The sequence below is a fragment of the Meriones unguiculatus genome, chromosome 16 (genome assembly GCF_030254825.1).
Source record: "Meriones unguiculatus strain TT.TT164.6M chromosome 16, Bangor_MerUng_6.1, whole genome shotgun sequence".
NCBI lineage: Eukaryota > Metazoa > Chordata > Mammalia > Rodentia > Muridae > Meriones > Meriones unguiculatus.
In genome coordinates this window covers 745940-758791 of record NC_083363.1, presented here as the reverse complement: position 1 = coordinate 758791, position 12852 = coordinate 745940, and the positions used below count along the sequence as shown (strand labels likewise).

General features: G+C 48.0%; 1 protein-coding gene across 3 annotated transcripts; it reads right to left on the bottom strand.

The window, feature by feature from the left end:
- Positions 1-819: 819 nt before the first annotated feature.
- Trim40 (tripartite motif containing 40) lies at positions 820-9008 on the bottom strand. 3 transcript variants are annotated; one of them, XM_021662479.2, is made up of 6 exons: positions 8858-9008; positions 7734-8232; positions 3116-3211; positions 2730-2948; positions 2362-2384; positions 820-1974 (listed from the first exon to the last, which is right to left on the bottom strand). In XM_021662479.2, the coding sequence occupies exons 2-6, from the start codon at positions 8073-8075 to the stop codon at positions 1836-1838; spliced, it is 819 nt and encodes a 272-aa protein (XP_021518154.2). In that variant the 5' UTR covers positions 8076-8232; positions 8858-9008; the 3' UTR covers positions 820-1835. The 3 variants fall into 3 exon arrangements, with proteins under 3 accessions (XP_021518154.2, XP_060224991.1, XP_060224992.1); XM_060369008.1 differs by lacking the exon at positions 3116-3211; XM_060369009.1 differs by lacking the exon at positions 3116-3211 and having other exon boundaries at positions 1922-2384.
- Between the last annotated feature and the right edge of the window lie 3844 nt (positions 9009-12852).

Genomic DNA, 12852 nt, shown 5'->3' with positions numbered 1-12852 from the left:
CCTTGGTTGGAGTATGAGTCTCTGGGAAGTTCCCTGTGTTCAAATTTTCTTGTTCTGTTGCTCTCCTTGTGGAGACCCTGTCCTCTCCAGCTCTTACTATTTCCCAGTTCTTACATAAAATTCCATTCACTCTGCCCAACAGTTGCCCATCAGGCTCAGCATCTACTTTGATAGTCTGAAGGGCAGAGGCTTTCAGAGGCCCTCTGTGGCAGGTTCCTAGGTTGTTTCCTGTTTTCTTCTTCTTCTGATGTCCATCCTCTTTGCCTTTCCGGATGGGGATTGGACATTTTAGTTACTTTTATTTTATGTGTTTGCAAGCCTATATACATGTATGTGGACCACATCTGTAGAGGCCAAAAGAAAGTGTTTTCTTTTGGAACAGAAGTTTCAGGCAGTTGTGAGCCACCAAGTGAATGCTGGGGACCCTCCAGAGGAGCAGTTCTTGACAGCTGAGCCATCTCTCCAGCCCCTCAATTTGTATTTCTTAAGCTAAGAAGTAAAACTGCTAGTGAGTGAAGCTCACTAGCGATACTCCTCCACAGGTAACATGAAGCTTATTCCCTTTAACAGAGGCAGGTGGCTTTATGGTTTCCCAGTAAGGGGACCATCAACGTCCAGGCTGTTCTTGCTGGGGTTAGGCTCCATTTGCTTTCCCAGAAAGAGCAACAGTCTGTCTAACAGCTCCAGGCTCCCAATTGCCCTTTATCACACCCCTGAGAGGTGTTGCACAGTTTACCTGAAATGTACAGGTTTAACTTTCTGATTTTTCCCTACTTATATGGTAAAGGCTTTCTATTGCAAAGAAGAGAGACTCATTAATTTAAATAATAGGAAGGTTTATTACAAAACAGATACATAAATAAGAAAAGAGAATTTTTTCTACCATTTTTGGGTCTTTATGGAAACTATGGCAGGGCAGAGTGAGAAGCAGGGACACTTCCAGGTCCCAGTAGGATCTACTTCCAGCTCTACTCACAGCGTTGGGAGAATTTATCGAAACTGTGAGATCCAGGCCCCTGATTCCTGTCAGCTGGGAGATGGAGGCTGCTCTGGGAAGTTAGGAGCTGCCCACACGTCTTTCTCCTCAGCATCACTAACTTTGGCAAGAAGAGTCTCTAGAATGCTTCTATTAGCAAGAAAGAGTCCGGTGGAAGAAGACGTGGTCACTGCAGTGACTTCCATCACTTCTGCTGTCTTCCTTCGATGAGAAGCAAGTCACAGATGCCACTCACACTGCAGAGTTACACACAAGCTACACATGTACATGTACATGAGCATGAACTGTGGAAATCACCCTTGAGTCTGTCTGCCACAGTCATAGTAAATGGGCTGGGCAGCTCAGCCAGTCTGTCAGAATCAGAAGAGATATCGCCCCTAAGCCTGCCGGGCCCCGGGTGTCATTCTGCTGAAGAAATATCACCCCCTAAACCTGCCGGGCCCCAGGTGCCATTCTGCTGAAGAAATATCACCCCCTAAACCTGCCGGGCCCCGGGTGCCATTCTGCTGAAGAAATATCGCCCCTAAGCCTGCCGGGCCCCGGGTGCCGTTCTGCTGTGCCATCCAGATGCCTCGATGCTCACATGAGAACAGGGTGGGCAGCTCAGCCAGTCTGTCAGAATCAGAAGAAATATCGCCCCTAAGCCTGCCGGGCCCCGGGTGTCGTTCTGCTGTGCCATCCAGATGCCTCGATGCTCACATGAGACCAGGGGCAGTGGGTGACACCACCAGGTCACAGGTTATGTGGAGACTGTGCAAATGGCCCCGGACATGGCGGAGGACATGGTGGAGGTCTGAAATGCTGGCCACAACAGTGAGAGCCACAGCTCAAGTCTGGCTTAAGAGGAAGACTGTATCCAAGCGTCAGCGGTTAGGGCATCGGTGAGAGCTGTGGGGTGAGAACACTGAGAACTAACTGAGCTTCGGGCTGGCTGAGGAAGATGAGAGAGGAGTCCTTCTAATTTTTGTGGGGCGCTCCTAAAAACAAACAAATCATTCATAAATTCTTACATATTCTACTCAGTCTTCCAGTGGCCTTGTAGTGTGAAAGTGCCAAGTATGTCTCCTTTCCAGTGGCCTTGTAGTGTGAAAGTGCCAAGTATGTCTCCTTTCCAGTGGCCTTGTAGAGTGAAAGTGCCAAGTATGTCTCCTTTCCAGTGGCCTTGTAGAGTGAAAGTGCCAAGTATGTCTCCTTTCCAGTGGCCTTGTAGAGTGAAAGTGCCAAGTATGTCTCCTTTCCAGTGGCCTTGTAGTGTGAAAGTGCCAAGTATGTCTCCTTGATATTAACTTAGCCCATATACACATCTATGCCACGTGGGTCTGCATGTGTCTTCAAGTGTGGGACAGAGAGAGAGGGGATCATACCTGTCCAGTAAGTCACTGGCATCCTGGGAGAGAAAGGGTGGCAATCAGTCAGTTAATAGGTTCTTACTGCCGAATGCCCTTCCTAGCTCAAGCTTGAAGGACCCTCTGTATGCCACCATGAAAGCTGAAGGGCATAATACCCTTCTTCTGCTCTATCATAGTGTGGTCCTGGACAAGCCACCCTCCCCACACACATGCACACACATGCACGCACACACACACACACACACACACACACACACACCCATGGAAGCCACCACATATCCCAGGAGTACCTCCCCTTACACCTCCCAGAGGGGACCTGAAGGCAGGTTGTTTACTATTTAAAGGATCCCTCTCTGGATTTGGGGGTGCCTTAGAAAACACACCTTCAGAGTGCTGGCATCCAGTTCCTTAGCCATCCTTTCCAGGCTAGAAACCAGGATGCTGAGCTGTGTTACTGCCTCGGAGAAGGTAGGGGTCTTGGCCACCTCCACTGGTAGGTCCTCTTGTTGGTCCAGCCAATGCCAAGGGAGGGCCTTCAGCCACTCCTTGGTTTGGTCTTGGTTCTGCTGCCCAGTTCTTAGCCTGTGACGCCCCCAGTCCACCTGAAACCACAGAAGAAGGGCTTCCTTCAGAATCTCTGCGCACTGAACAGGTTTCCAGCCTGTATGGCCGTAATTTCACAACAGTCTGCCCTGGGACAAACAGTTGTCCACAGTGAAAGGAGAGGTCCTTCCGGACTCTAGATCATCCCTGGGACTCAGACATGCACCTGCAGAGCCTGCAGCGTCTCCTCTTCCTGAGCCTTAAGCCGTTGAAGGTCCCCAAGGTCCTTTCTGAGCCTTCTGCTTCTGCGGTTGAGTCTTTCCTAGAGAGAGGCACAGCTGGAGGGTGAGGCAGTGTCCACAGCGGAATCCTCCACAGAGCACAATGGGCCCCAAGGTCAGGCTAAGAATGAACATGAAGACGAGGTGTGGTGCTGTTCACCTTTAACCCTGGCTCTTAGGCGGCAGCAGCACCTGTACCAGCTTGGTCTACACACTGGCTTTCAGGTCAGCCAGGGCTATGGAGTGACATTCTGGGGGAATGGCTCAATAGCTAAGGACAGCTGCTGACCTTCAGGAAGACCTGAGTTCAGTTCCCAGTATCCACACTGGGCAGCTCACAACTGCCTGAAACTCCAGTTTCAGGGAATCCCACACCCCCTCTATTCTGACTTCCAGGGACACACACACTTTTTTTCTTAAGGAAGGTAAATATAGATAATGTCTATAAGTCTATGTGTGTGAGACAAGATTGGGACAATGCCGGTGGGTCGTTTACCATGTTTAAAATGAGAAAGATAGAAGTCTCTGCTTTTATAACCATATTTAAAGATTTGTTTTCATGTTTAGCTGCGTGCATGAGTGTGTATCTGCATACGAATATGTGCGTGTGTGGGTTCCCGAGGAGCCCGGAGAAGACACCAGACCCTGTGAAGACAGACTCCCAGGGGTTGTGAGCCACCTGGCGTCGGTCCTGGGAGGCAAACGCGGGTGTTCCGAAGGAGCAATCAAGGCTCCCTCCTAACTGCTGGGCTTTTAACACCTACAGGACTGTGTGTGTAGCCCAAAATGTTGTGGGATTCAGAGCTCAGCCTGTCCCTGTCTCCAAGTGCTGGGGCTAAAGGTTTGCGCCACCACACCGGCCTCCAAACCATTACTTTGTATGCTAATGTGAAAAAGCACATTATTGATTAAGGCAGTTTTAAGCAAACCCTGATTATCAATTTGTCAAGTGTAGCAGGACTTCAATGGGTGTGGATCCTCCATCTGTTCCTGGTGCAGTTCTTTTCTGAGTCTCACCTTCAATGTCACTTTCCATTCGGCCTTGGTTGATCACTCTAAGAAGGGCCGCTCATTATTTTCCTTCTTAGATCATAAACACCTGTGGTTTTTTTTTTATTTCTTGTCTGCCTTTCTAATAAGGGCAGTTGGTTTTGTTTGTCATCAATTTTTTTACGTACGTGCAGCAGACACTGTTTTCCTTATATGAACAAACATTCTTATTTTTCTGTACTTCCTGTTATTAGTTAAATATGGACTTGAAGTCAGTCATCATGAATCACCTTTGGACTTCCTTCCAATGCCTGTTGTGACACTTTATGGAAAGCACAGACCTGAGTCAATCATGTAAGGATGGAGGAGTCCTGTCCTGCACACCTGACTCATGGAAGCCCTGACCCCGTTGCTGTAGACTCTACACTTAGTAGGTACAGCAGAACATTGCTCTTTCAGCTCCCTGAATCATCCTCTACATTCATTTCAAACTTATAGCCCCATCGTCTGTTGGTCCCTATCATGATAATGTTCTTTAAAGGCCAACTATGTGAAAGACTTTGCAAATGTACCCTTCAGGGCTGAGGAAGATGTTCAGTGATTATCCTTTCTCTCTTTCTTCTTTGTGGAGCTGTGGTTTGAACCCAGGGCCTCACACATGCCAGGAAACTGTTCTGCCTGCATTAGTGAATGGAAAGACACGATACAGAAGCATGTACAGGGCAGCAGGGGAGTGGTTAGCTTTGCCTTCCACCATGGCACCCCTGAAGCTTTGGGGGATTAAACTTTGTATGTGCTTGGCAACAGCAATTCTCGTCCACAGGCATTAGTATGCAGACCTGGCTAAGGACAGAAGTTAGGTGGAAGCCAAAGGGCTGCTGGTGTTGGGGGCTTGCTCACTACTTCTGAAGCAGGAGGAGCTTGGGGAGTCAAGAAAGTGGGATCCTAGGGGGGAGGAGGCAGCCATGGTGTGAAGGACAGGGTGGGTGAGGCCACGCCACAGGATACGTTTAAGTGACTAGAACTCATTTTAAGGATATCACATCATGAGGAAACCGCAGACTGTTTAGTTTTAACATCCCCAGGTGATACAGGCTTCTCTGGCAGATTAGCAGGTGCACAAGGTATGCCTTTAATTAATCTCTGAATAACTGGAAATTGCAATGCTGAGGAGGTGGGCTAGCACAGGGAATTAACACCTGCCTAGCGTGTATGAGGCCTTGAGTTCAGACCCTAGAACTATTTTTAAAAATCAGTTTTGAAAAGGAGAAAAAAAATTAAGACTTGGGAAGAAGAAGATGTAGCCTAGCAAGAAGTTTGGGGCAGGGGAAAAACAGCAGAAAAAGCTAAGTGAAGTAGGGTGCCATGTATCTGTGATTCCAGCACTTACCAGGCTAAGGCAGGAGGATTGCCACCAGTTTCAGATCAACTGCGATTACAGAGTAATTAAGTTTCCTGTCTCAGGAAACACACACCATGGGGCTGGAGAGAAGCTCAGTGGTTAGCACTGCCTGCTCCTGCAGAGGGCCTGAAGCCCAGACAGCCCCTCACATCTGCCTGTTCCAGAAGATCTGATGACTTCTTCTGGCCTCCTTGTGTGCCAGGCCTGCATGTGGTGCGCATATATGCATGCAGGCCAAACACTTACGCACATATAATAGAAATAAATTAAATTATAAAAAGAAAAACAACAGTGAAACCTGGCCACATTACAGATGTACAGTTCTTAAAACAGTTTACTGTGGTGGGTCTGGTGGCAAGTGCCGAAATCTAGCTACTCTGCAGGCTGTCGCAAGGGATCAAAGTATGAGTCTGTCCCAAAATAGACAGGGAAAAGAAGACTGTGTGCTTAGCATAGCATGGCTGACTCTGTATGTACAAGACCCCAGGTTCAATCTTTATCCTAAGTACCATGAGTGGAGGAGGAGGAGGAGGAGGAGGAGGAGGAGGAGGAGGAGGAGGAGGAGGAGGAGGAGGAGGAAGGGGAGTGAGAAAAGAAGGATGGGAAGGAAGATGAGAAGAAGGAAAAGGGGGGCTTGGCACACAGACAGGGATAGACAGAACAATAAAGCAGGACAGAAGTCGCGTGGAACACTCAATAATTGGCGGTGGGACAATTTACTATAAATTGGAAAATGTAAAGTTAGGTTTCCATCATATACTTTCACCAAAATATTTTAGATATATTAACTTCTCCAAGACATATGTTAAAAGATGTTCATCATAATATTATTTGTAATCTAAGAACAGTAGCCCATGAGTAACCTAGTTTTCTAGCTTATGGTCCATTCACAGGACCCACCAGAATGCAGTTGTTGGGAGACGTTCAAGAAATCCAGATGCATTGAAGGGAAAAAAATGGAAAAATGTCCAAACATATTTTAGATGATAAAAACAAGATACAGGAAAGGATGGGGGAGGAGAGGCTAGAAAGATGGCTCAGTGAGTAAAGGCACCTGTCACCAAGTCTGACGAGCCACATCGTAAAAGGGAGAAGTGGCGCTAGAAAGCTGTCTCTGACCTCCATGTGTCCACCACCACATCATATATGGACACAGTAATGGACAAACACATTCACTGTTGGGGTTTGTTGTTCTTTTGAAGTCCTGAGGATTGAACCATGGCTTCATTTATGTCAGGCAGACACTCGAGAACTGAGCTATCTCCCTAGTGTCTGTCTGTCCATCTCTCGTGTATGTATGTGTGTGCGCACGCATGTGTGTGTGTTTTAAAGAAAACATTCAAACACTTTTTCCGGAAGGATAGATTAAAAGAAATCTAACGCTGATCTTCCCTGAAGGCTGAGAACGAGTAGAGACAGGGGAAAAGATTCACTATTATTTTGTTACATTTATTTCTTTGGAAGGGGACACACACCATGACACCTGTGTGGAAGTTAGTGGACAGTGGGTGGGAGTCATTTCCATCTTTCTACTATGTGGGTCCCCAAGATCAAATGCCCGGAATAAAGCTTGGTGACAGACTCCTTTACCCTCAACTATCTTCTACCCCAGAGGCAAGATTTTTAGTTTTGATATTTTATCTTTTGGTGTTGCCTGAATTTACTACCAAAAAGCATGAGTCCTTTTTAGAAAAAAATTAAATAAAACAAGAAACAACAATCCTGATTAGTAAAGGAAGGAAAGGGTTAAACAGGACAGCATGTACAAGTTTTCAGGTTTCAAGTCTTTGCGAGGTAACTGTTAGCACAGATAAATTGCATCCCTGACTAGCTTCTGGAGCCCTCCACCATGGAACCATGTAATCTTGGTCCAGTGGTTCTCGGCATCTAGTACAGCCTCTCATTAGGTAGCACATTATGCAGTGCAGCATGCGCAAACAGTGGCCCTGTGATGACTTTGCCATCACAGCGGCAGGACGGCCTACATAGGTACACAGAGGCCGGGAAACCCTGACATTAGCAGAGAGGTTTGCAGCAAAGCAAAGACCGAGGCTCCCGGGTGGGTGATGCAGAAGACTGGAAGGGGGATCAGTTACCAAGCCTCTGTGAGGAGCTGGCCTTAGGAAGCAGGAACTCCTAGTGGCAGGGGCTGGCGGGTGACACAGCCTTACCTTGTAGTGGCTGATGGCATTTTCGATGGAGAGCTCAGTGTGGGACTGGTGCTCAGGGGACATGAGGCATTCCACACACAGGAGGTGTCTGCTTGCCTCACAGAACCTGCACACCTTCTTCTGGTGGCTGCAGCAGATGTAATTGTCTCCAAGGACCCCCTCAGAACAGGGCTTCCTGCAGACTGGGCATCTGAGAGCCCCAGACACGGAGGCCTTATCCATGTGCTGGGTCAGGCATGTGCGGCAGAAGCGGTGTCTGCAGTCGGTGCTCACAGCCTCCTTCGGGGGATCCAGGCAGATGGGACAAATGTCCTCCTGGTTGTCTTTGTTCAGAGGGACCATGATGCCCACCTCACCAGCCTGCCCTCGGGGTCTTTTGAAAGCCGGACAGTCCCAGGTGAGAGGGCTCAGTGGAAGCTGATCTGGAGCAGAATGGAGTGGACTCAGGCCTGGACTTAAGGCCACTGTCCACCCAGTATCGGAGAGGCCAGAATCTTGGCTGTAACAAACACAGAAATTTCAGAAACAATCTAGCGTTTGCTAAATTTAAAACCATTCTTTATTTTTCATGCACTTGGAGGAAACAGATGATTTAAAGCCCAATTCAGTTTTGAGAGTTTTCTGTGTAACCACTTTACAGTTCAAAGCTAAATTTTAGGCCATCATGTCATTGTCATGGCCAGAGTAAATTATCCATGAGAAGTTGCCAGTCTTCTCTACTGTGTGGCTGGTGGGGAGAACTCAGCCAGGGTTGTATGTGTCCCTCCTGGGCTGTTACCCTACAGGGCTCACTGCTACTGTTTAGTACCACCAATCACTTAAGGCGGAACCTTGTCATCGAGTCTTTATTAACCACCAATGATCTCATGTTGAAAGAGAAAGAGAACAGGAGGTGGGGAGAAAGAGATCGAGGGAGGGAAGAAAGGAGAAAGGGAGAGAGGGAGGGAAGGAGGGAGAAAGGGAGAGAGGGAGGGAAGAAGGGAGGGAGGGAGAACATACAACATTTGAGACTACTTTGTTCCTTCCTTTCAAACTACTTCCAAGGATGACCCAAAGAAGGATGTCTCTTCCCAGTTCTTGTCTGAGCACCCTCCCCCAAATAGCTAGCTGTCTTACTACCCTACCTCAGATTTCCCCTCTTCACCTTCAGGTAATTTTCTTGGTCTCCAGACCTGGGGAGAAGGCCAGCAGGTGGGCAGCTCTTCTTGATTATGGCAGTTATATACACTTGAGTGTCTGTAAAGCCGGGGAGAAGGTGGGAGAGACTCGCCCTGCTTTGGCACTCAGCTGTCATGAGAATGGGAATGCCCATGAGCTGGGCTGAGTACTTAGATGGACTTTGTTGCAGGGTGTGGCATGTTTGCTTTCGGGGAAGAGGAAGGTCTTGGAGCCTTTAATGCAAATTCCACAGGACTTGAGGACTGACTCATAGAGTGAGCCCCAAGAACCTCACACACGTGGGACCCCAGTTGTGCAGTCCCGTGAGAAAAATGTGTAAGTTGCCAGAATACAAACAAAATGGATTTATGTCAACAACAACCACAAGAAGCATTTCTTTCCTTTGGGGGAGGTCAGGGTCTCACGTAGCCCAGGCTAGCCTTGAACTCTCTGTGTAACCAAGGGTGACTTTTGGCTTCTGAACCCCTGCCTCCACCTCCCATGTTGTGAGACTACAGACATGAACCACCAATGCTGGGAGTCACACTTAGGGCTTTGAATTCACCAGAGAAGTACTCCACAGCTGAGATACAGACCCAACCCTATCACTCAGATTTTTTAAATTTGTGTTGACGATGCTAAACAAATCCCTGTGATATGCACAGCAATGTGATCCCCTTGGATTCTCTCTGTTGGCCGTTGGTTCTTTCTCCTCTCTCAGCATGCTGGGATTTTGACCCTGGAGGGAGACCAAATGCTTTAAAGAGAGTCAGAGCATCCCTCCTTTAGCTGCCAGACAAATAGATACTAAAGATTTAACGTTCTAGAGTCTCACACAGGAGGAAGCACAGTGAGAAAAGGCAGTTCACACAGCTCTGCCAGCCTCACTTCCTGTTAACACATGCATTCCCAGACTTACGGAATTGTAAGACTGCTTCAGAAAAGGTGAGGACTAAGCACTTCCTTCTCTGGTTTGGCCAAGCTAAACAAAACCACTTTAAGAATTTCTGTTTCCCAGCTCCTTTTCTGATACAGGGAAACTATGTGACCAGATGATTGAATTCACATAAGAACCTCCTCACACTCCCTTCTGGTTCAGTGAACTTCCAAGGCAGGCCCAGGCTCAGAATTCACTCTCCCTCTTGTAGTTAACCCCAGACAGGGTTAACTCCCTGAGTCCTAGCCCCATTTGATTCCTGTTTTGATTTCCTTATCAACTTTATCTATGTACAGCCTTAGATATCATCTGGTCAACTCAAGGTCAGTGTACCTTCTAAATTAGCCCAGCCTGAACCACCTGAAGCTGCCCAAAGTACAGTGATAAAGTGGCTTCTTCAGTCAAATGTTTTAGCAGTTGTCTCTGTGCAGACAGCAGGTGGTGCTGCTCCCCAGTCTAGGACTCCGCTTCAGAATCTCTCTAAGGATTGGAAGCTGCTGCTGCTGCCCTGTCCTCTCCTCCCTCTCATCCACTTCCTCCTCCCCTTCTTCTTCTCCTCTTCCTCTACCACTCTACTCTTCCTTCACCCCTCCTCCTCCCCTTCTCTTCTTCCTCCCTACCTCCTCCCCCTTCTTCTCCTCTTCCTCCTCCTCACCCTATCCTTTCTCCTCTACCCCTTCTCTGTTTCCTCTCCCTCCTTCTCCCCTTCCTCCTCCCTTTCACCCTTCTCCTCCCCTTCCCCTCTCAGATTTTATTTTTATGTATGTGTGCCTTGTGCATCATGCCCATGCTGGTCAGAAGAGGGTATCAGATGCTCTGTAACTGGAGTTCCAGGCAACTGTGAGCCAGGTGGGTACTGGGAATCAAACCTGGGTCCTTTGAAAGAGCAACATTGCTCTTATGTTGAGCCGTTTCTCCAGGCTATTTCTTATGGCTAAGAGTGGAGAGATGGCTCAGTGAATAAAAATGCTTGTCACACAAGTTTGATGACCTCAGTTCCATCCCTAGAACATCTTATGAAAGAAAGGGGAGATAGAAAGACCTGGAGGGAATAGGAGCTCCACAAGGAGAGCAACAGAACCAAAAAATCTGGGCACAGGGGTCTTTTGTTAGACTGATACTCCAAACAAGGACGATGCATGGAGATAACATAGAACCCCTGCACAGAAGTAGTCCATGGCAGCTCAGTGTCCAATAATAGGAACAGGGTTCCCCAATAATAGGAAAAGGGTCCATCTCTTACATGAACTCATGGGCTGGCTATTTGATCACCTCCACCTGAGGTGGCAGTAGCCTTTCCAGGCCACAGAGGAGGACAATGCAGCCAGTCCTGATGAGACCTGATAGACTAGGATCAGAAGGAAGGGGAGGAGGACCTCTCTATCAGTGGACTTGGAGAGGGGCATGGGAGGAGATGAGAAAGGGAGAGTGGGATTGGGAGGGAGTGGGGGAGGGGGCTACAGCTGGGATACAAAGTGAATAAACTGTAATTGATTTTTTTTTAAAGCTGGATGTGCATATGGGCAATTCCAGAACTCCCAGGGCAAGATGGGAGGCAGGTGGGAGACTGGGTCAGAGACTGTCAGGCTACCTACCCTGGCATACTCCATGGCAGAAACAGGCCAGGCCTCAACAAGGTAGACAGCGGAACCAGACTCCTGAAGTTTATCTTCTGATCTCTTCATGTCCCTATGCCATATATGCACACACACACACACACACACACACACACACACACATGGCTGAAGAAAGGTAGCTGAAATATATAGATGGGGAAGAGAGAAAATGGCTGTAGCATCAACAGTTTTTGTTTATGGGCACAGGAAAGGTGAAAGAAAGCAAGGGGCAAGGGGACCAGAAGCAAGGGAACCAAGGAGGTAAGGGTGCCTATGAGAAATCCTAGCTGCCCTGCAGTTGTGTCCTTTGATGAGCCCCATCCTCTACCCAGGATGTGAACGCCAGCTTCAGGGACCTGCTGGCCAACATGTTGAATACAGCTACCTGATCCAGAGGGCACTTAGGGAAACCACGGGAAAGGTTAGAGGCTCTAAGTTTAAGCATAAGGATCCCCCCAAAATGAGGCATCTCTTGGGCCTTTGGAGACTTGGAGAGCTCTTAGCAAGAGCCCCTGAATTCTACCCAGTGGCTGGAAGGGAATAGCCTCAAACACTCAGTAGTGATCTCAAGTAGAGTGGAGTATAAGAAACTGAACTTGCTAGGTGTGGTGACAAGCCTGTAATACCAGCACTCAGGGAGGCAGAGGCAAGTGGATCTCTGTGAGTTCGAGGCCAGCCTGATCTACTAAGTGAGTCCAGGACAGTCAAGGCTGCGCAGAGAAACCCTGTCTCAAAAAGCCAAACAGCAACAACCAAAACCAAAGAAACTGAACTCAAGCTGGTATGGCTCGTGCCTGTGATTCCGGCACTGTGGAGGCAAAGGCAGGAGGCTCAGAGGTCCAAGGTCATTCTTGGTTACATAGTGAGTTGTTTATAGGAGGCCAGCCTGAGCTACACAAGATCCCCAAAAGCAACAGCAATAATAATCAAGCAAAATGGATCAGGGCATGGTAGCACGTGCCTGTGATCCCATCATTTGGAAGGCAACCGGGAAGCTGCGGTGTGTCGATGTGGTGACCGCGGTCTCTTCAAATTGGCTGAGAATAGATTTTAAGTGTTATAACAAAAGCAAACAAAAATCTGATTAGCCCAAAATTTATTGAGGTAACTAGTCATTCACCAGATAAATAATGCTTCTTTACAGTCTTAGGAAACTTCCAGCAAGCACAGCAGCTGGAGCAGTGTGGACATCTGGGCTGTAGGTACTGCAGCGAGGGCTGAATGTGGTTCTTGGGTGGAACAGGATGGTCATCGGAGTTGTTGGACACACCTATGTCAACGAAAGCATAAGGCGATTCTATTATACAGGACCTTGCAGTAGAGCAATGCATGAGCTTTCAACCTCCCTGAGCCGGGAGAAGAAGCAAAAAGAGTTGGTAAGTGCAGAGAATGAGGTGGGTGGGGCTGA